The sequence below is a fragment of the Leucoraja erinacea genome, chromosome 2 (genome assembly GCF_028641065.1).
Source record: "Leucoraja erinacea ecotype New England chromosome 2, Leri_hhj_1, whole genome shotgun sequence".
Classification (NCBI taxonomy): domain Eukaryota; kingdom Metazoa; phylum Chordata; class Chondrichthyes; order Rajiformes; family Rajidae; genus Leucoraja; species Leucoraja erinaceus.
The window spans coordinates 131067155-131088266 of record NC_073378.1 but is presented as its reverse complement, the minus strand read 5'-3'; the positions used below and the strand labels follow the sequence as shown (position 1 = coordinate 131088266).

At 45.8% G+C, this 21112-nt stretch overlaps 1 protein-coding gene across 2 annotated transcripts in view; it reads left to right on the top strand.

Annotated features, from left to right (window-relative positions):
* Positions 1 to 577: 577 nt before the first annotated feature.
* pfkpb (phosphofructokinase, platelet b) overlaps positions 578 to 21112 on the top strand; it is a 126188-nt gene continuing 105653 nt past the window's right edge. Inside the window, exon 1 of one of the 2 annotated variants that reach the window (XM_055665340.1) lies at positions 578 to 990. In XM_055665340.1, the coding sequence (XP_055521315.1) occupies positions 873 to 990 (118 nt within the window). In that variant the 5' untranslated portion in view covers positions 578 to 872. The remainder of the gene's footprint in view (positions 991 to 21112) is intronic. The other variant, XM_055665345.1, reaches the window with a different exon arrangement.

The window sequence follows — 21112 nt, the reverse complement described above, 5'->3', positions numbered from 1 at the left end:
GAAAAAATGGTCGGCATGTGAAGTTTGTCGGGGAAGGTTGTTGAACTCACGCCTGGTCCCGGCTCTGCTGAGAGAGCAAGGCGAGCAAGTCGCTGTGGAGGCCAAGTCAGTGGGTATATATTAAAGCAGATATGGGTAGATTCTTGATTAGTATGGGTGTCAGGGGCTATCGGGAGTAGGCAGGAGAACGGGGTTAGGAGGGAGAGATAGATCAGCCACGGTTGAATGGCGGAGTGGACCGAATGGCCTAATTCTGCTCCAATCTCTTATGAAAGTCCAGCACTAGAGAGTGACAGAGGGTGGGAAAGTGACACGACCTAACTTGGGCATATACCTCTCTCTTTCTCTTTCTCCCTCCCCCGTCTCTCTCTCTCCCTCTCTCTCTCTCTCTCTCTCTCCGCCCCTTTGCATCCTCTCTGCTTCTGACTGGCTGTGTTTGGGGAACCGCCGACAGACAACAGGCCAGCGAGGATGTCACTCTCCCCCTCTCTCTCTCTCTCTCTGTGTGTCCGGCTGCTTTGACGGCACAATAGGGGCGGGTCAGGTTGGCTTGAGAGGCGGTGGGCTGGGGATAGCGGCGACGCTGGAGGGTTTGTCATTGAGGGGAGCGTGGGAACCTGGGCTAGAGTGAAGATAAGCCGGCTCCTCACTGACCGCAGGACACACACACACACGCACAGGGCGGAGAGGCAGCACCCCCCCTACCCCTTGCAACACCTCAGCTCACCTCGGTCATTCCACCTCCATCCTCGCGTCATCCCAGAGGGGCTTACTTGCAAAGTTTGCCCTCTCTCTTACTCTTTTTTCATTTTTAAAAAAAAATTTATTTAATTTTTCTTTGCAAAACTGTGAAGCGATCAGAGCCCTCCCCAATGGATCAACCCAGCGATGAAGATAATTCGTCGCAGAAGAGCTCCGAAACCCTGCTCGACCCTCCCCAAGAAAACGTCAAAGCCATCGGCGTGTTGACCAGCGGAGGGGATGCACAAGGTAGGTGAAATCAGTTGAGAATATATATATATATTTGTTTTGTTTTCAGTAGGAGAGGGAGGAAGCAGCAGAATTGAGCGGCTGGGAGATAGATGCGTGGATCTGAATGTAACAACCCCAATCCGCTCGCATTTCCTCGTCTTGCCCGCCGCTTGCTGCAGTGCGTTGCTTTCGGATCGACCTGAAACGCTGCCAGCATACGCAGCACAGCAAAGCCGCTTTCATCGCACCACGCCGGCGCAATTAAAGCAACACATTAATTTAGTATCATGGATTTTTTTAAGGGGAAACCTCCCTCAGATCATCACCAGCCAGGTGCTTCTCTGCGATGTATCCCAAGTTGACTAATCGATCCGTGGGCGCATTTTGGGTTTACGTCGCTCTTCACTCTGTATCTCTTGCTAGGGATGCGTTTAACGGGAGTCGTGCGTTGCCGGCACTCGGTGTGAGGATTGCGATGCTTAAATGCGGAAGCGCGGTCCTTGCGGATGTAAATTGCTGCGTCAATAACACTCTGCGGCGGGGAAGCGTGGGCCCGCCTAGCTCATTCTCCTGCTAACCTCAATCCATTCAAACTTTGTTTATTGTCTCAGTAGGTAACTTTATCCGCACTCCCTCCCTCTCTCTCCCTCCCTCCCCGCAGCCCAGGTGGTTTGGCTTTGAGGAAGTGATGGGGCTAACCCACCCAGCCTCCACCCACGGTCGGTTTAGCTCAAAGTGCTATATAGGATCTTTGGTTTAGCTTCTCGCTTTAGATTTCCTTCCGCTGCTTTGAGGCGCTGCCCCCGGTTCCGCGTCCTTCTCAGCGGCAGATGTGTGCCCTCGGTCTCCCTTGACCAAACTAACGAACGAGCGCCCTTCGTAATCCGTACTTACACTGACCTTGAGACGGGATGTCTTCTGAAAACGTTATGACCTTTTTCCCCCCAATTCCTTATGAAAGGCTCTCGTTTTTCGTTTTTCAACCCTAGTTATGAGCTGTTTAATTAAAACGACAAATCCATCTCGAATATCATATTTAACTGACTATTTAACAGCAGAAACAGTCATTCAGAATGGCAAAATAACAACATTTTAATTGATGAGAGAGGTCCATATTTCTGTATAACCCTTCTGGGGCCAAAGGGCCTGTTTCTGTGCTGTACTGGCATAGAACTGACAATAAAGTTTACAAGAATTATCCCAGGAATGAGTGGGTTAACCTATGATGAGCGTTTGTCGGCACTGGGCCTGTACTCGCTGGAGTTTAGAAAAATGAGGGGGGACCTAATTGAAACGTACAGAATAGTGAAAGGCTTGGATAGAATGGATTTAGAGAGGATGTTTCCACTATAACGAGAGGCCATAGCCTCAGAATTAAAGACTTCCCTTTAGAAAGGAGATGAGAAGAAATTTATTGAATCTGTGGAATTATTTGCCACAGAAGGCTGTGGAGGCCAAGTCAGTGGATACTTTTAAAACAGAGTTAAATAGATTATTTATTAGTACAGTACAGGCGTTGGGTTATGGGGAGAAGGCAGGAGAATGGGGTTAGGAGGGAGAGATAGATCAGCCATGATTGAATGTTGGAGTAGATTGATGGGCCGAATGGCCTACTATTCCTTATGACATGAGAAAGGAGCATTTTGGTCCATCCAGTCTACTGGTTTTAAAGAATAAACCCATCCCTACCTGTAACTATTCTTTCCACATTGTCACTAACTTCCCTCTGATTCTACCATTCATTTACACACTAAGGGTAAAGTACTGTGGCTAATTCACCTATTACCCTGCAAGTGGGAGAAAACCCACTCAGAGGAATGCCACTACCAGGCCACAGGGGGAACGCAAAAAAAAAACGCCACACGTTGACCTTCGAAGGTCAGGATTGAACCAGCATCGCAGGAGCTGTGAGGCAGCATCTCTGCTAGCTGTCTGCGTCACTGTGCTGCTAGCTGAATGGCCATCCCACATCTGTGTAAACCGAGTAGCTTGCTGCGTCAAAGTGCAAGGCCGTTAAGTCAATTACAGTGACAGGTCTGAGGTCACATGGAGGTCAAAGTGGGTAAGGATGTTCAAAATCCTTCACTGTACAGAATCAAATAATTGCAGACAGACACAAAATGCTGGAGTTACACAGCGGGGCAGGGTGCACCTCCGGATAGAAGGAATGGGTGACGTTTCGGGTCGAGACCCTTCTTCAGACTGATAGGGTCTTCAGACTGAGAGTGTGTCAGTCTGAAGAAGGGTCCCGACCTGAAACGTCACACATTCCTTCTATCCAGAGATGCTGCCTGTCCCGCTGAGTTACTCCAGCATTTTATGTCTATGTTCAGTGTATACCACCATCTGCAGTTCCTTCCTACGCAAAGAATTGCAAATGCTGGTTTATACCCAAAAGGACGCAAAGCGCTGGAGTAAATCAGTGGGTCAGGCAGCATCTATGGAGAACATGGAAAGGTGATGTTTTGGGTTGAGATGCTTGAAGGAGGATCTCAACCCGAAACATCACCTGTTTGTGTTCTCCAGGGACGCAAGCACTTTGTGTCCTTTCCTTCTGTATGGTTCCCTTGTATGTAAAGGGCAGCTGGGGACAAACTGGAGATTATAGGTCAGTGAGCCTCACATTAGTGGCAGGAAGATTATTGAAGAAGCCTCTTAAGGATTATTTATATTTAGACAAGTAGTCTGACCCTGTGCAGGAGTGGTCCTGTCTCACATATGTAATGTTTTGTGTTGAGGAAGTGATGAAAATGAGTGATGTAGGCACGGAAGTGGATGTTGTTTACATGAACTCTAGTAAGCCTTTGTCAAATTCCCTCAGGTAGGCTGGCCCAGAAGATTATAAGGATCCATAGGGTTTTACGTGAGAGAGGAAAGATTCAAAGATGACTTGAAGGGCAACCTTTGTAACACAGGGTTCTGGGTATATGGAACGAGTTGCCAGACAAAGGTGGTTGACTTGGGTACAAATACGATATTAAAAAAAAAAAAACATTTGGGCAGGTACATGGAAAGATTTGGAAAGGTATGGAGCTGGTGTATGCAAGTGGGACCTGCTAGGTTGGGCAACTTGGCCGGCATGAATGAGTCGGGCTGAAGGGTCTATTTCTCTGCTGTATAGCTGTATGACTCTAAGACTATTAAGTCACATGGGATCCACAATGAGTTGACAAATTGGACCCAAATTTGCCTGTTCATAGAAGACAAGGCTAATGATGGAGGGATGCTTTTCTGACTGGAAGTCTGTAACCAGTGGTGTTTTGAAAAGATCATTGCTGGGACCTCTGATAGGTGATCTATATATTAATAATAATTATATATATATGTTCGGTGTATATATGTAGCTTGCAGGGTCAGTGTGGATGGCCGTTAAGTCAATCACAGGTCTATAAAACAATTTGCTTTTAGGCCACATTTGTAGATTTGTGTCCTAGTTCTGGTCATCGCACTATAAGAAGGATGTGAAGGCTTTGGAAAGGGTGCAGAAGAGGTTTGCCAGAATAATGTCTGGGTTGCAGTACATTTCCTATAAGGAGATGTGTAGGAAGGAACTGCAGATGCTGGTTTATACCGAAGATAGACACACAATGCTGGAGTAACTCAGCAGGTCAGGCAACATCTCTGGAGAGACTGAGACCGAAAAAGGTTTGCGACCCAAAACATCACATATTCTTTTCTCCCAGAGATGCTGCCTAAAGGGCCTGTCCCACCAGCATGCGACTGCATGGGGCAAGCGCGACCTAACGTGGTCGCTTGAACCGTACGGCCTCGCGAGGCCGCTCCCACTTCAATCGCTGGAGCCATATGGAGTTGTGCGGAGCTGGTCCCGACATCGCGCAAAGCTCCAAAAAACGGACAGTCCAAAAATTCCGTGCGGCTAAGGCCTGCCGGCTCGCAGCCACATTGAGGCCGTACGCACCGCCTCGACGCCGTATGCAGCGTCTTGACGGCGTATGCCTAGCGCAAACTTCCCGTGGACTTCGCTCGAACTTCACGTCAACTCGTACGGGATCACTCGCCCTCCGTGCGGCCCCCGCTTCTGGTTTGGACGCGCTTGCCGCATGCAGTCGCATGCTCGTGGGACAAGCCCTTAACACGTTGAGTTACTCCAGCATTTTGTGTCTAGCTATAAGGAGAGGTTGGACAAACTTGGATAGTTTCTCTGGAGCATTGGAGGCCTGAGGGGTGACTTGATAGAAGCACATAAAATTATGAGAGGCATCGAAAGGAGAAATGACCAGATCCATTTTTTCCCAGGGTGGAAATGTCAAATATCAATAGAGGGCATAGTTTTAAGGTGAGAGGCGGAATGTTTGGGGGAGATTTGCAAAGCAAATATTTCACACACAGTGTGTAGGGTGGAATGCACTGTCAGGGGAGGTAGTAGAGGCAGATACAATAGCAACTATTGGCATTCAGACAATCACATACATAAGCAGGGGATTGAGGGATATGGATCGTATGTAGGTGAATGGGATTAGTTTAGATTGACCTCATGGTCCATGCTGAGATGTTGGGCATAGGGTCTCGTTCCTGCGCTGTATTGTTCGCTGTTCTATGTGGTTTCATGATAACCATTGCTAATACCAACTGTGAGAAACCATGAATTACTAAATTTATTGTTGGGGAATTTGAAGCCATGTTCTTCGATCAACCGTCCAGGCACCTGAATTACTGATTCATTGACTTAGAGCGCTGCGCTTAGAGCAGGAACCAAAAACTGTATTGAAATAGCTGGTCGTGAAGCACAGAACCAAGGAGGAATAGTTGCCTTGGTTCTCATACATTCACGGTAGCAGGTAGCTCTTTAAATGATTGTATCTGTGAACGACACATAAGTCAGAATTGGAAATGCAGCTAAATAATAATAATGTTGGCTTGTAAATTAATAATGACAAGCTGGTTAAAGCCATCAATACCAGTGAAATATTATACTGTAAATTATCTTTTTCGTGACCGGTGGCAACAAAGGGGGCAAAGGGTCAGGGAAATCCATTTTTCTAATCCTGTTGTAAAATCATTGTTAATATCATGTATTCTCTGATGGGACTACCCTTCAATTAGTCTCTTAGGAGAGTGCAAGTGCACCACCATTCGATTCGTGGTCAAATATTGATGGGAATGCGGTATAAAGCAATATATAAGGAAGATTGACTTGGACAAGGTAGACACAAAATGCTGGAGTAACTCAGCGGGCCAGGCAGCATCTCTGGAGAGAAGGAAATGGCGATGTTTTGGGTCGAGACCCTTCTTCAGACTGATGTCAGCGGAGTGGGCGGGACAGAGATAGAATGTAGTCGGAGACAGTAAGACTGGTGGGAGAACTGGGAAGGGGGAGGGGAATGAGAGAGAGGGAAAGCAAGGGCTATTTGAGGTTAGAGGAGTCAATGTTCATACCGCTGGGGTGTAAGCTGCCCAAGCGAAATATGAGGTGCTGTTCCTCCAATATGTGCTGGGCCTCACTCTGACAGTGGAGGAGGCCCAGGATGGAACATCAGTGTGGGAATGGGAGGGGGAGTTAAAGTGCTGAGCAACTGGAAGATCACGTAAGTTAAGGCGGACTGAGCGGAGGTGCTCAGTGAAATGATCGCCGAACCTGCGCTTGGTCTCGCCGATGTACGGAGTTTACACCTGTAAAAGTGGATACAGTAGAGATTGGAGGAGGTGCAAGTGAACCTCTGCCTCACCGGAAAAGACTGTCGGGGTCCTTGGAGGTACAAGGACAGGTGTTGCATTTCTAGCGGTTGCAGGGGGAAGTACCTGGGGAGGGGATGGTTTGGATTTGAAGGGACGAGTTGACCAGGGAGTTGCGGAGGGAACGGTCTCTGCGGAAAGCAGAAAGGGGTGGAGATGAGAAGATGTGGCCAGCAGTGGGATCCCGTTGGAGGTGGCGAAAGTGTTAGAGGATTATATGCTGTGGCTTGCACATGACGTGCATATGACTTGCACAATTTTTTCGCTTTCACTATTCCCAATTGTCTTTCCATCTATACTCCTTCCCGTGCACAGTGCAACAGTTTTGAGAAGATTTAAGGTATTTATTGGGTTTTTTGCGAGTTCAATATTGTTTTTACAACCTTTTATTTCACCCTGGGTTGAATTTTAACTGATTGATTGAATTGATTGATTGAGAGATACAGAATGGAAACACCAAGTCCACGCCGACCATCAATCACCCGTTCACACTAGTTCTATGTTATCACACCTTCTCTTCCGCTCCCTACACACTAGGGGAAATTAACAGAGGCCAATTAACCTACAAACCAAAGACAGACATAAAAAAACTGGAGTAACTCAGCGGGGTCAGACAGTAGTCTGGAGAAATGAAATAGGAGATGTTTTGGGTCAAGACCCTTCTTCAGACCCTGTCTGAACCGCTGAGTTACTCCAGCTTTTTGTGTCTATCTTTGTTTAAACCAGCATCTGCAGTTCCAACCTACAAACCAACATGCCTTTGGGATGTTGGAGTAAACCGGAGCACCCGGAGGAAACACACGAGTTCACAGGGAGAATGTGCAAACTCCATACAAACTGCACCCAAGGTCAGGATCAAACCCTGGTCTCTGACCCTGGGAAACAGCAGGCCTGTCGGATGTGCCGCTTCTTTGATTGTTGGTTATTTTGTATACATCATTGTTTTGTAGAACTGTCCAATGTATATCTATGGGGAGAAAATATCTTTCATCGTTAGTTTTGCTTGGAGATCTGTTTTGCATGTTTTTGATCTACGATCGAAGCACATGTTCGCTGACGTATTTACAACCAGATTATTTGCACATCTTTAGTCTAAAGAGCTGCTCTGCATTTTGTCAATTTAAAATGTACGTCAGATCAGTGTTTATAGCTGTATTATGAAGTTCATGGGCCTCCTGGTCACATCCTCAATTAGTGCCTTTTAGTGCATCAATGCTCTTTCACGGTTAGAGTAAGTACAATTGCAGCAAGGATTAAGGAGAAATATAGTTTGCACTTGCAATAGAATTGTCACTGGTCTCATTTTAATATCACTTGTAGCTGGAACTGGCCTTAGCATAGCTGACACACCACAAGGATTTAAACATTTAAATGGCTTCTTGTTACTTCCAGAGATTCTTCCAAACACTTCTAAACATTTAAATGGCGTCTTGTTACTAAGGTGCAGCGGTAGAGTTGCCGTCTCAAGGGCCAGTCCCACTTACGTGTACATGGCATGCAAATTACGCAACCTCGTGGTCGCGTTGAGGTGCACTGGCATCGTATGGCCGCGAGGGCTGGTCCCACTTAGAACCGCGGAGGGGTATGTAGTTGTGCGCGACATCGCGTGGGGCTCCAAAATGTCTGTAGTGAATGAAATCTTTTGCGCGCCAACGGCCTGTCGCGGAACTGACGGCCAAAGTGGGACAGGCCCAAGACCCTGGCACGATGCAACGTCTCACCTTCAACAGCAGCAGAAGCAGGCAAACGATTGTCGAACTCAGCCTGGGGCTCACGGCCGTTGCGGTCCGGATCCGCCTCCACGTCTACTCCCAGAGCGGGGCCAAGAAAATTGAAGATGGACACAAAATGCAGGAGTATCTCAGCGGGACCAGCAGCATCTCTGGAGAGAAGCAATGGGTGACGTTGCGGGTCAGACTGAAGAAGAGTCTCGACACGAAACGTCACCCATTGCTTCTTACCAGAGATGCTGCCGATCCAGCTGAGTTACTCCAGCTTTGTGTCCATCTTCAAATTACGTCATGCGCTCCAGACGGCTGTGCGTATGTAATCGCGCCCGACCTTCGCCGAACCATCGCGGCTCAACGTGACCACGAGGTCGCGTAATTTGCGTGCGAAGGACACGTAAGTGGGACAGGCCCTTTACAGCGCCAGGCACCCGAGTTGTTCCTGAACACAAGTGCTGTCTGCACGGAGTTTGTTCATTCTCCCTGTGACCGCGGTTTTCTCAGGGTGCTCCGGTTTCCTCCCACACTCCAAAGACGGACAGGGTTGTGGTTTAACTGGCTTTGGTAAAAATTGTAAATTGTCCCTAGTGTGTGTAGGATAGTGCTAGTGCAGGGGGGTAATCGCTGGTGAGCGAGGACTCAGTGGGCCGAAGGGCCCGTTTCCACACTATATCTCTAAAGTAAAGTAAAGATGTGGGTCATGCTATCATTTGGACATTTTGGGGGGATATTGCTTGGATTAAGTATTAGGTGTTCAAGAGGCAGGTGTTTTTTTTCTGCTCCATCAACTGGCCAAGCACTACTCAAGGCAAAGGATATTACATGAGAACATTCAGATCCTCTGGTCTGAGTAGCATCCGTTGGGACCATTGCAAATATGTGGGTGTAGCCTGATGGGAAAATGCGGGATAGTACATGCATGTTGTTGTTGTCACATTGTATACAAATCTTGGCAGAAGTAAGAATAATTCCGAAAACTTTGGCCAAAGTGGGAAAAAAATTCCAGTGGTTGAACAAGGGGTCGATCCATCCTCAGATAATTATTTGGGTGTAGTTTTAGTTTTTAGCTTTACAGAAAAAGGCCCATCTGCCCACCGAGTCCGCCTCGACCCGCGATCTCCACACACAAGCACCACCCTACACACACACACACACACACACACACACACACACACACACACACTACACACACACACACACACACACACACACACACACACACACACACACACACACACACACACACACACACACACACACACACACACACACACACTAGGGACAATTTTACATTTATACCAAGCCAGTGAACCTACAACCCTGTACATCTTTGGAGTGCGGAGGATACCTAAGATCTCGGAGAAAAACCCACGAAGGTCACAGGGAGAACGTACAAACTCCGTATAGACAGCACCCGTAGTCGGGATCGAACCCGGGTCTCCAGGGCTGCAAGTGCTGTAAGACAGCAACTCTACCGAGTCCGCGCTGACCAGCGATCACCCCCCCCCACACACTACCATTATCCTACACACTAGGGACAATTTACAATTTTTACCGAAGCCAGATAAACCACAACCCTGTATGTCTTTGGAGCGTGGGAGGAAACCGGAACACCCGGAGAAAACCCACGCGGCCACAAGGAGAACATACGTACAGACACCACCTGTAGTCGGGATCGAACGCGGGCTTCTGGTGCTGTAAGGCAGCAACTCTATCGCCGTGCCACTGTGTAGTGGGCTATTCCAAATGGAAATTCCTGCATGGGAATGGAATGGAAAAATCAGCAAAGTCTTAACCAGAAATCAACAGCCTGTCCAGAGTGTGGGAAAGATGGCGAGCAGTTTTAAAAAAAAAAAAAAAGGTCTCTCAGGACCCCTAATCCAGTTTCAACCTTCTCTTCCTGTTCCCATGCACAGTAAAAATAGCATGACAGATCCTCCTATTGGGCAGCTTCCATGCAGGGTCCTTTGCTTAGGGTCCACATTCCTTTGTGAGTGTCTTTCCTAACCTTAGATACTTGAGATGCTTTTACAAGTGGTAAAGGGTTATAAAGGCAGTGCCTGTGCTCACACCTCCCACCCTCACCTCTCCAGCAGCCGCTCTGTCCACACTGCATGGAGTTTTAACCCCGGCCAGGAGCAGACCGGGTGAGTGCCGCCTCCGGTGCCATGGGGATGAATCTCGGGCTAAGGCACCGCTCCGATGCCCGACACCCGGGTCACTGTCCCTCACCTCCCTCGGACCCCCGGGTCACTGACCCTCACCTACCCCGGACCCTAGCTGGACAGAGCACCTGGGTCGGCCCGTATTCCCGGGGAGGGGGGGAGAGAGGGAAATGCTCCCCGGACATCGCCAAGTCTCCGCTCACTCCGGGTGTTGTCGCCGCTTCACTGACCCACACTCTCTCACACACACCCTTACACACACCCTTACACACACCCTTCCACACACAAGGTTTAAAGGGATTTGGGCCAAATGTGGATAAATGTGACTAGTTTAGACTGGACATCTTGATCTGCATCAACAAGTTGGGATGAAGGGCCTGTTTCCATGCTGTAAGACTATGACACACTGTAGAATGGGTGCAATTGCTCTGGAGATGATCCAGGGGTGATTTATGAACATGTTGGCAGGGCTGGAATTTTTGTTTCACTTCGAAGAAAGATTTGATAAGTGGGATTGTATTCTCTGCAGCAACGGAGGTGAAGAAAAGACTTAGTTGAGGTGAATAATATTATGAGAATAGGACCTGTTTTCGCTTAATAAAGAGTGTAAGAAGGAACTGCAGATAGTGGTTTAAACTGAAGATAGATACTAAAAGCTGGAATAACTCAGCAGGGCAGGCAGCATTTCTGGAGAGAAAGAATAGGTGATGTTTCGGGTCGAGACCTTCAGAATGTAGAGGTTGAAAACTAGTAATAAAACACAATGACTGGAGATGTGTGTTATCCACCTAAAGGCAGAAATCAAAATCATGTGTTCATCTTTATTGACGTGTCACCATATTAAATATATTACAGAATAAAAATTAATGTGGTGGCACGGTGGCGCAGCGGTAGAGTTGCTGCCTTGCAGCACCACAGACCCAGATTATATCCTGACTACGGGTGCTGTCTGTACAGTATTTGTACATTCTCCTTATGACCACATGGTTTTCTGTGGAAATTCCGGTTTCTCCCATATCTGAAAGAAGTGCAGGTTTGTAAGTTTCTGTAAATTGTCCCTGGCATGTAGGATACAACTGGTGTATGATAGATTGTGGTCGGTGTCGACTTGGTGGGCTGAAGGGCCTGCTTCCATATATATGTTTTACATATATATCTTAATTTCATTGAACCATATACGGTTGAATATGTGGCATTATTTTCATCTTGTTTCTATAGTCAAAGGTAAGGTTAATTGATTTATTTGTGCAGAACAGTGATGGAAGTCCATCTCCTCTTGCCTTCTTTCTATGTTTTTGTTTCGGTATATATGCATAATAGCATGAATTATAATCTGATTTCCATTCATGAATATACAAAGGTCATTAATGTGCTGCACCTGTTGATCAGAGCCTGGCTCTACTGTGGAATGTATTTAGGAATGTAATTCAGCCTAACCTTATTCACACCTAATCCAATGTGAACCATAAATGTTGCATCAAGTGTAAGTTAAAATAATGCACCAAATTCCACAATTTCAAACTGAAAAATGCAAAAGGCCCCCCCCCCCCCCGGTCACTGGGTCACTGGACTCCCTTACAATTTTTCACTCTCACCTCTCACCCAATGTTGGCAGCCCATGTTAAATGATGTTTAGTTCATAGACAGTTTTTGTTCATAGAGTGTTGGAAGAAGGGTCTCGATCTCCAGAGATGCTGCCTGACCTGCTGAGTTACTCCAGCATTTTGTGTCTATCAGTGTAAGCCAGCATCTGCAGTTCCTTCCCACACACAATGTTTTGTTCATGTTGGAAATATCACAGCAGATCAAGAAACTTCAGGCCGATTAGCACAGATGTCGGAGGATATGGGGAGAAGGCAGGAGAATGGCGTAAGGAAGGAGAGATAGATCAGCCAGGATTGAATGACGTAGTAGACCTGATGGGCCAAATGGCCTAATTCTACTACTATTTCTTATGACTTTATGAGAAGGGGGCATTTTCTTATAAACCGCAAATGCTGGTTTATAAGAAAAATGCACAATGTGCTGGAGTAACTCGTTGGATCAGGCAGCGTCTCAGGAGAGCATGGATATGTGACGTTTCGGGCCGGGACCCTACTTTCGACTGATTGTGCAGTTGTGGGGGGAGAAAGCTGGAAGAAGGGGAGCAGGTCATAGCCTGGCAGGTAAGAGGTGGATACAGGTGAGGGTTGTATTAGATAGGCACATGGTTGGACAAAGGCCAGAGAGACCAGAAGTGTGAGATGAAAAGACTGAAGAGTTGTGAATTGTGAAGCCAGAGGAAGGAATGTAGTGGGTAGTTCAATGGGTCATTGATGCTTTTATTGATGAGCAAATTGCCAAGGGGTGCGGAGAAATGAGTGCGAGTCTAGGTGTGAGGGGGGGGTTGTGGGGGGTTAAGAGGTGAGAGGGGGAGTGGGGTATAATTGTCTACAATTAGAACATTCAATGTTCAGGCATCAAAGATGCTGCATGCTGCTAAACAGGCCTTGCGGACACACAGGCGGAGTTAGTGTGGGATTAGGTGTTGGGGGAGAAATTGAATGGGAGGATGAGTGAAGGTCACAGCTAGGACAGTGGAGGAGCTCTAAAGCACAGTGTGTTATTAATCTCAAAATTAAATTTTATTTATAAATGTATACATAAAACAAATGCAAAGTACGTAGCTTTCTTCATTGTCTATTCCTTCATAACATTGTGAAGCGAAGACATTCAAGATGAGGACATTTAGATGCACAGGGTCTCTTGCCCAGAGTATGGGAATCAAGGACCAGAGGACATAGGTTTAAGGTGAAGGAGAAAAGATTTAACAGGAATCTGAGGGGTAACCTTTTTACACAAAGGGCGGTGGGTGTATGTGAACAAGCTGCTAAGGGAGGTAGTTGAAGCAGGGACTATCCCAACGTTTAAGAAACAGTTAGACAGGTACATGGACAGGGCAAGTTTGGAGGGATATGGACCAAATGCTGGCTGGTGGGAGCAGTGTAGCAAGGACATTGTTGGCCAGTGTGGGCGAGTTGAGTCGAAGGGCCCGTTTCCACTGTATCACTCTATGACACTATGAGTCAAAGAGACAGAGAGGGAGAGGGAGAGAGAGAAAGAGTGTTTAATTGTCATATGAACTGGCAACGGAACAACGAAATTCTTGTTTGCGGTGCGTCGGGTCGGGGTGAGTTCCCTCCGCCACGGGTACCATGTAATCCCGTGCTACCTGCTCCATGGTCGGATAGTTGGCGACTAAACCGTCTCCCCCACCTGGTTTGCCAGGTGAGGAGGGGGCTGTGGACCCCCAGCAGGACCAGAAACAAGACCTGACAAAGGGCGGATGAGCTCCTAGCGAGCCAACACCCATCCACACTTCAGTAGAAGTTGCGATCACTGTCGTACACAGCATTGTAAGGAATGCCCGTCAGAAACCAACACCACTGCGTTGCTAAAGTTTTCAACGATTTAATAATGTATAACAGGCCTGTAAATCCAATATACATAGATACTATATACTTTAAGAATAAGGAGTAAGCCATTTAGAACGGAGACGAGGAAACACTTTTTCTCACAGAGAGTGGTGAGTCTGTGGAATTCTCTGCCTCAGAGGGTGGTGGAGGCCGGTTCTCCGGATGCTTTCAAGAGAGCGCTAGATAGGGCTCTTAAAAATAGCGGAGTCAGGGGATATGGGGCGAAGGCAGGAGCGGGGTACTGATTGGGGATGATCAGCCATAATCACATTGAATGGCAGTGCTGGCTCAAAGGGCCAAATGGCCTCCTCCTGCACCTATTGTCTATTGTCTATATAGTAACCTAAAATACAATAAATGAATGACCAAAATACCAATGCAAAAAACTCAAAGTCCTCAGTTCTACCAAAATAAAGCCCTGAATCCCTAGTGCAATAGTTTCACCAAATTATCAATTTCTATGTATGTGGCACCAATATCACTCATGTGGACCCATGGAACAATACACTCTTCAAGTGTTTGCCGAGTTGCTGCAAGGATCTCAGTCCCCGAATGTCCAGTGGCAGCAGACACCTTCCATTGTAGTCCTTTCCCAACAAAGCCATTGTGTAGGACGGAACTGCAGATGCTGGTTTACACCGAAGATTGACACAAAAAGCTGGAGCAATCAGCAGATCAGGCAGCATCTCTGGAGAAAAGGAATAGATGACCCTTCTTCAGGCTGAGAATCAGGATAAAGGGAAACGAGAGATATAGATGGTACATAGAACAAATAGATGAAATATATGCAAAAAGCAACAATGGGCAAGGAAAGATGGAGCCCACAGTGGTCCATTGATGGCCTTGGAGTAGGTGATAACGAGTTGTGCAGAGAGTGAAACTAGAATGACGACTAGGGACTAGGATGGTGGAGGAATGGAGAGGGGGTGGGGGTTACTTGAAATTAGAGAAATCTGTGTTGGCTGCACCAAGCTTGGCTGCAACCCTTAGCAGGCATTCCAGCAGCCTGAAATATGCCAGGCAGCAACAGTCACTTACGGACAACTCGGCGTATGGTAAGACCAGCAGGTTTCAGATAGACCGAAGTGCAACTTTACTGAGCTGAAGATCTTCCAGCAGCACTCAATGTCTGTCTCGGTTTGCATCCCTTGCGACAGTCCATAGAATCAAGGGAGTCAAGGGGTCACGAGTTTTTAAATGTCATATTTATTGACAGTGGAACAATGACATATTTATTTGCAGCAGATTAACAGACCCATAAAAGCAATACGCAGAGACAAATATAATAATTAAAAATTCGTAGTGTCCTCTGTTATGCAGCTGCAATGACCTCTGCGTCCTTATCTAGGCCTTCTTTGCAAAGGTATAGCCATCCTCATTGCAGCTGTCTCAAGGGCAAACTGCATACGGCACTAGACACCAACTATTGTATGTTGTAAGGATTTGATGGGGCTGGGCCTTCTTGTTGCTGCCATCCAACCAAGATCTTGGTGTTTGTTGGTGAGTTCTGGCGATTAAGGTGCCCTGCCAAATGTACTTGGTTTGGTTTGGTTTATTATTGTCATGTGTATCGAGATACAGAGACATTTCTTTTGTTGTTCTTCAGTCTAAATCATTTACATAAGTGTTATCAAGCCGTACATATTTACAGCAGGTAAAACAGTACCGTGCAGGAGTGCATAATTTGGTCTTGTAGCATTATAGTGTAAAAGTTACAGAGTAACTGCAGATAGAAAAAGTGCAAAGGCTGCAATAAGGTGGGTTGGGAGATCAGGAATGATTTTGAGAGACTGCTGGGGAAACCATCACACTGGATCCATTGTGTCCTTGTAGGATGTTGATGCTGTCCACCGCCTGATGGACTTGGGGTCAAAGATGCGTAAGGACCTGACTTAAAGGGGACCCGTCTGAATTAGGCTCCCCTGAGTCAGGTTCACAGTGGTCCTGGTCAGCCAGTTCCACTTTAGGTCAACCTAAAGCAGAGGTTCCCAACCTTTTTCGTCCCGTTTACCCCAGGCAATGTTAGTAGCACATAACAATGTTATTTCACTTATTTATGAACAACTAATGATGAACAGCAACGGGTATACCAGAACCAAACACAGTCAGTCAACCCATATGTACTAACCCAGAATCAACAAACCCCCTGGGGAGCCGAAATCTACCCCCTGGGTAGGTGAAATTTACCCCAGGTTGGGAACCCTTGATCTAAAGCCAGCTTCACAGGCGCCTTGAAAACCTGTGACTATCAGATGCCCTGACACGTGATTGAATATTATCATCATGCCATGCAGCCACATACATGGCATTCCACTGTATGACATTCATGCCACTGTGGACATCTCCATGAATGGACAGAGGAGGGATACAGGGCTTGGAACAAAAAATTACCTACCCACTGCGACTCACGCGCAGTCTTAATAATTTATAACTACGGCTGATTTTTTAATAGCCTTGTGCATAAAATGTACGTCTGCACATCCTGATTTCCATCAGCACATACGCACAGTTTCATTTAATTTACAGAGTCTCCGCACCTATCTATCCTCACTAGATCTCATTCCATTCAGAGTGCAGATACACTGTGTAGGAAGGAACTGCAGATGCTGGCTTACACCGAAGATAGACACAAAATTCTGGAGTAACTCACTGGGACAGGCAGCATCTCTGGATAGAAGGAATGGGTGACGTTTCGGGTCACTGTGGATTTTTTCTTATGTCAACATGCTGTTGTGTAACTCACTTAAGTCTCCATTCTTTACAATGGCAACAATGTTTTTATTGGGGAGCATATACACTATTAATTCTCATTTTAGATTTGCTGCTCTATATGCTGGTCTATATATCACAATGAGAGAGGAGAGGGTTTTAGATTGATGTAATTTAACACATGATAATAATAAGAAACCAAATCAAACCAAGTACATTTGGCAGAACACCTTAATCGGCATTTCTGAAACTCTTTTAATGTCAATTCCTACTCTTTCCTGAACTTCCTGCTTGTTTTTAATGCCCATTATAATTTTTCCATTCTGCTTGATAGTTTGTCATCATCAATAGATAATGGACAATAGGTGCAGGAGTAGACCAGTCAGCCCTTCGAGCCAGCACCGCCATTCAATATGATCATGGCTGATCATCCCCAATCAGTACCCCGTTCCTACCTTCTCCCCATATCCCCTGACTCCGCTATTTTTAAGAGCCCTTTCTTAATGCACTTAATCAAAAATGCATATTTAATAACTTGTCAATAATCTTTCATCATTCTCTTCAAGATCCCAAGTCCTTGTCAATCTTTCATCTATTTGACTTGGGGCATATTTCTGCTGGCCCTAAACCAAATATAGCGGTGGCAGGAATTCCAGCTAATGGAAATTTATAGCCCCCCCCCAGTCCTTTAGTTGCAAACTTACATTTGTTAACAGCTGGAGCAACGGTATTCCAATTAGACCCTAATTGTAAAGAAAGATAGCATGCAACATGGCTTTCACTGTGATTCCACGTGAGCCAGGGCAAGGGTTACAAGGGCTGTAACATCACAGTATCAATCGCTCGATATAACATCAAAGGCACCGGTGGACAAAGAGTTTTAACAGATGTCGGAATGTCAGGAAGTTTGTCCGCTACATGTGGGGAGTGACTGTCATTGCTGAGGCCAAGTGACAATGTTAACAGCATGAGCCTGAGTAGGATTCCAGTGCCAAAAAGACCAGCATTACATTCATCAATGTGTGAGGCAGTAAAGATGTGGCCACTGCTTCTCCCAATCTCCGCTACTTCAGTCTAGGTTCATGGTCCCCTTGCCCACTTGATCCTGCGGAACCTGTGCTTTATGTGAACGGAAGCTTCACAGAGCAAAAAGCACACTAGCACAAGGGTTCTCAACCTGGGGGTAAATATCGCCTACCCAGGGGGTAAATTTGATGATTCTGGACTTGTACATAATTTTTCTCATTGACTGACTATTTGGTTCTGGTATACCGGTATCTGTTCATCATTAGTTGTTCATAAATAAGTAAACATTGTCATGTGCTATTAAAGTTTCCAGGGGTTAATGGGACAAAAAAGGCTGGGAACCTCTGCACTAGCACTTAGGAAGGTCCTGACCCAAAATGTCACCTATACATGTTCTCCAGGGGTGCTGCCTGACCCACTGAGCTACTCCATCATATATGTGTGTGTCTGTATGTGGGTATATGTATACAGTATATACACACACAACTTTTTTTCTTGTTTATTATTACAGTGTGCTGTGTTTGCATATTCTGTTGTGCTGCTGCAAGTTTTAAGGTTCTATCTGGGACATATGACAATAAAACACAATAAACCAGCATCTGCAGTTCCTTGTTACTACACTAGCACCAACTTTGTTATTCAGCATCTGAACCGATAAACCCTTTGACACAGTCTTACAGAGTTGTTTGTCATGATGACATTGTCTTGGTACGTAAAATAGAAATCTATCCATCGAATGTGGAGACTATAGGTAGGGATTCAAAGAACTGAGCTCTACATTTGCTGATGGATAGCTGCACAAGGTTATCTGTTCAACTTTCCACTTCAATATCTAGTAATCAGTGAAGTCTGAAAGTATTTAATGGTGCAAGGGTAAACCTTGTTATATAATGATCTCACGGTCATGCCTCATCATGGAAACAGCATCTGGAGATATTCAGGAAGAAACTAAGGGGCCAATCAACCTCAATTATATGTGCGTTTTTGAGTTTATTAGTTTATTGTCATGTGTAACGAGGTACAGTGAAAAGTGTTTGTTGCATGCTAACCAGTCAGCGGTAAGACAATTATCTGATTATAATCGAGCCATCCACAGTGTACAGATTCATCATAACAGGAATATCATGACTAATGTTTAGTGCAAGATAAAGTCTGGTAATGTCTGATCAAATATAGTCTGAAGGTCTCCAATGAGGTAGAAAGTAGCTCAGGACTGCTCTCTGGTTGATGAGAGGATGGTTCAGTTGGCTGATAGCAGCTTGGAAGAAACTGTCCCAGAATCTGAAGGTGTGCGTTTTCACACTTCTGTACCTCTTGCCTGATAGGAGAAGGGAGACGAGGGAGTGGCCAGGATGTGACTCATCCTTGATTATGATGGTGGCCTTGCCGAGGCAGCGTGAGGTGTAAATGGAGTCAATGGAAGGGAGGTTGGTTGGTGTTATATACTTGTTGGGTCCAATGATAAGCGTTCAATACCCATATGCCAATACTTGTCTTGGTGTACGCACAGCAGTGCAAATGATCAGTTAGACATGCGACCATCAACTAGCTGAACGTGATGTGTCAATTCTTGGTGGCAGGTTTGATTGGTGATGTCAACCATAGTGCATAATGATTACAGAGTTTGCAGGAAACGCAAATACATCGGCAAGGGCATTTCAATCCAGCCCTGTCGGCCATTTTCCTCTTGGATCTTAGATCATCGGTGTTTAACATCCTCCCCTCGGTCTTGCTGAGATGTACTGGAATGGTTCTACAAGGTGCAAGAACTACTGTACCTCCTTGGAATCTCTTTCAGCGTGACGGGCACGTTCCCACCATGTTCCCACTCACTTCCCAAAGACTGAAGCAGGGTCTGGACCCAAAATGTCACCCATTCCTTCTCTCCAGAGATGCTGCCTGTCCTGCTCTGTTACATTGGCATTTTGTGTCTATCTTCAGTGGTGCAAAGTTGCGTAGATTGTTCACCGAACTGACAGCACTGGTGTTTACATGTAAGATAGTATCGGCCTACTGTCCCTTCACTCTCAGTTGATTGCTCCCTTTTGGTTTCCCAGAAAATACAACAAACATCTTTCATACGATATCCCCAATCTAGTTGCAAAAATAAATCATATATTATTATCTAGCACCCCAAATCTGTGATGCAGCAGAATAGATGTCCTATCTTAAGATAGACACAAAAATGCTGGAGTAACTCAGCGGGACAGGCAGCATCTCTGGATGGAAGGAATACTAGGTGATGTTTCGGGTCAAGTCCCTTCTTCAGACTGGTAGACAAAGGGCGTGTGAGGTGTCTTGGACATAGGTAGGGAGGGATTGGACCAGGTGGGATAGGATGGAGTCGTGGTATGTGTAAATTAATTCAGTGGGACAGGAGCAAGCAGAAACAATGGGACGTGTGAGATGTCCTAACCTACTTACTTACTGGGACTGGAGGAAGCCATTCATCCCTTTGGCCCCATGGTGGCTCCTAGTAAAGCAACCTCATCAGTTCCTTTCCCCATCTCCTTGTTTCCCTGCACCCTCACAAATCAGTCTCACATCCCATTAATTGCTCTTCGATTGTGCCGTTATTGCTTTCAACCTTCTGACATGGAAAGTGACAAAGTGCGACATTAGTTTCTCGAAAGCACTTATTCAATAACTGACTGGTTAATGCCTAATGCTAACAGATGACCTGCTTATTAGCGATTCTCGATTCAGTTACTAATGAAGCAATTGGATATACATTTTGCATTTGGATAAATTGTCATTATGAATTCTCACTGCAGGTGTTCACAGTAACAAATACAACAAAAAATAAACTGAATGCATGTCAGTATTTTTTAATAACTAAATCATAGAGCTGTACAGCACAGAAGCAGGCTATTCGGCCCATCTTGTCCATGCTGACCATCAAGTATCTATCACCAACCTAGCATTTTAACATTAACCTAGCAAATTACTAGCATTTGATCAAGTGGCTCATCTCAAAACGTATCAAATGTTGTGAGAATCTCTGCCTCCATCACTCTCTTAAGCAATGCATTCAAAATTCAATCACTTCTGGATGAAACATGTTTTTACTTATATCCCCTCATCTCCTTATCTCTGTTTATGGCCATCACTACTAGGGGAAAAATTCAGTAACTTGAGACCCTTAATTATGTACAACTCTATGTCTAAAGTAGGGCCCCGACACCAAATGTCACCTTCCCATTTTCTCCAGAGATGCTGCCTGACCCGCTGAGTTACTCCAGCACTTTGTGTCTATCTTTGGTATAAACCATCATCTGCAGTTCCTTTGTATTGCATTATAGCTGATCTTTCCTTTGCCATTTCCTCTCCAAGATGAAGCAAACCCACCCTATCCAGCCTCTCT